This window comes from Anneissia japonica, unplaced genomic scaffold, assembly GCF_011630105.1.
Source record: "Anneissia japonica isolate Jap-2015-1 unplaced genomic scaffold, ASM1163010v1 scaffold1356_len1145284_cov175, whole genome shotgun sequence".
NCBI lineage: Eukaryota > Metazoa > Echinodermata > Crinoidea > Comatulida > Comatulidae > Anneissia > Anneissia japonica.
The window spans coordinates 148679-151488 of record NW_022706987.1 but is presented as its reverse complement, the minus strand read 5'-3'; the positions used below and the strand labels follow the sequence as shown (position 1 = coordinate 151488).

At 38.0% G+C, this 2810-nt stretch overlaps 1 protein-coding gene across 1 annotated transcript; it reads right to left on the bottom strand.

Moving 5' to 3' along the window:
- Window positions 1-777: 777 nt before the first annotated feature.
- Window positions 778-2010, bottom strand: LOC117106259 (craniofacial development protein 2-like). Its single transcript, XM_033247615.1, has one exon. It carries the CDS (start codon window positions 2008-2010, stop codon window positions 778-780), a length of 1233 nt encoding a protein of 410 aa, XP_033103506.1.
- Window positions 2011-2810: the final 800 nt, after the last annotated feature.

Genomic DNA, 2810 nt, shown 5'->3' with positions numbered 1-2810 from the left:
TTTCTCTGCTTCCGTTGTTGAGCATCTATGCTTCCAAATCCTTATTGCATAATCTTCAAAAAGATTGAATAAATTTGGACCTTCGTTTCCGCCTTGTCTCACTCCACTTATGATAGGGAATTGATCCTGAGAGAGTCTTCGCCTGAAACGAAAGATTTTGTATCTTCATAAAGGCTCCTAATAATATCGATATTCGTGGTGTCATATGAGGATGGAAGGCGCTTATAAATACTTTCGAATAAAAATGATCTATTTACGTGATCAAATGCAGCAGCTAAATCTATGTAGCAAGTATACAACTTGCGTTTAGATCGATAGGCCACTTCTTGCAGTTGCTTTATCACGAATATGCCATGGTTACAGCCGTTTCCTGCTCTAAAGCCAAACTGGGTGCTGGAAAGTTGTTGCTCATAAAATGGAGTTAATCTACGAAGTGCTATATTCATACCTACCTTAGTGAGGATGGGCCCGATTGATATAGCTCTGTATTGTTTTGGATCTAGTGCACTGCCTTTTCTTTTCCATATAGATATTATTCGACTAAGACTCCACTGAGAGGGTGTTTTTCGTTTATCAGAAATTTCTTTAAAGTACTTTTTCAGCTCATCCTGAAATTCCGGGATTTCTGCGGCAGTTTTCAGCAGATCAGCTTCGATATCTAATGATGTTTTACCGTTCTTCAAGTCTTTGATGGCCAGGAGAATTTCATCAAGTGCAGGGGGATTATTATTCATTACTGGCACGCAACTATGGAGTTTATTGATACACGGTGGTGGGTTAGAAATCTCTGGTAAAGTAAGATTGGAGTGACAGGGCTTTGAAGTGTGGTGCTAGGTTAGGGCAAGTTATGGCCTTTGGGTTACTACTGATGATTTTTGAGTGACTTTTGGCGCTTCTCCACATATCGGCAACTTTTCTGTTTTGTTTGGCCTGATTTATTTCGTTTGATTTGTCTTGCAGCATTCTACTTTTTACTTTACTTGCAGCACGCTTTATTTCCTTGTTTAGTTTCTTCATCTTCTCTACCGACTGTTCTGCCCTTGGTTGCCTGCGCAAGTTTTTACGTTTAGTTATTAGGAATTTGAAATGATCATCATAATAATCCTCGGGAACCGGGTGTTTCTTATTTGTGACCTTCGGGAGAGATCTTTTGGCATATTCTAGTGTCGTCATGAGAAAATTATGCTTTTCGTCAACTTGGGTTGGAGAGACTGACGTTGTTAATGTGTCCTTTATTTTCCTAATTATTTGTTCTTTCACAGTCAGGTTGGATAGAGCATTTAAGTCTGGCGGACGGATTTTCCTGTATTTCTTAAGAAATCTTGCAGACTTGTTGGCAGGTGTCCTGAGCTTTGTTACAAGGAGTCTATGGTCAGAGTGGAAATATGAGTTCCTTGTTCTGACATCCTTAACAAAGCATCTAATCCATGATCCCGATAAACTGAGATCATACACTTTTCTAGTTACTCCATCTGGACTATACCATGTTAATCTGTGAATCAGCGGATGGGAAAACCAAGTATTAAGAATCGAAAGATCGTTTCTATTGCAGAAATCTATCAGAAGTCTGCCATTTTCATTAAATGTATCGTCATGATGCATGTTATGTCCATCAAAACTTGAGTGTTTATTGCAGATTGATGTAATGGCGTTAAAGTCACATTGAATGAGTAACTTTCTGTTTTTGTCCATTCCTACATGACATATTTTGTTCAGTTCTCTATAAAATGACTTCTTGTTTGCTAATGATTTAGCTTCGGTAGGCGCATAGGCTGAAACAATACGAAGTTTTAGACCTTTCATCATTAAATCTATTGCTATCAGACGTGGTGAGATATTCATTATTCCATTGATGCTGATGAAGGCAATCCCAACACCATACAGATGTTTTACTTTCATGTCGCTCCAGTACACGTTGTAGCCCTCATGACTGACTGATCCCTCTCCTAACCGCCTCATTTCCTGAATAAAGATGATGTCAAGGTTAGAGGCTTTGCAGTCCTTAAGCATTTCATCTAACCTAAAATCATTTGAGCAAGATTGAATGTTAATTTGTCCAATTTTCCAAGAATGAAATTTCTTAACCTTAATAGGCTTATGCCTCTTTTCAGCGTCATTGAAATTTGAGTTAGATCCAACTAGCGGCGCGTGATCAAAACTAGGTTTAATAAAATTATCGAAATTATTACAATTGGAGTTGAAATAAGAATTGCAGTTGAAGTATTTGGTCCATTTGAAAACCTTCTGGTGTGGTGGCTGACTAAACCTTTCTACACCATTGGTTGGGTGAGTAAGATGGTAAAATGGGGTAGTAATGTTTGACTTTACCCTCACCCTATTCGCTGGCCTGAACGTGCGACCCCCCTCTTCGTCCTCGAAAGCGAAAAATTCCCAGATTCTTGAGCTTGGAAAAGAAAGTTATGTCTGATTTAAATCTGCCTATCGTGCTATTTCTAATATTAAGTAGCATAGCCTTAGTGTAAACAAAGTTGGGTTTAGACATTTACGATAAATTTGTATGATTTTCAGTGTTTTTTGAACAGATGGTCACATAAAGTATACGGTCACCCAAAAATATAGTCCATATGTACTATGATGAGTCGAAGAGAATGTCTTCACAAACATCAACGATCAACACAATAACAAAGTCCTACACAGGTGGACCGCTTGACCAAGCAGGCGCTAACAATGCCCTAATGGCATGCATATAAATAGCTTCCTAGCAGTGAAAGTTCTATTCTATAATATTATTCCTGAAATATCTTAATAAATTAATAATTAGAAGGTCACCCAAAATTTCAATCTATCTA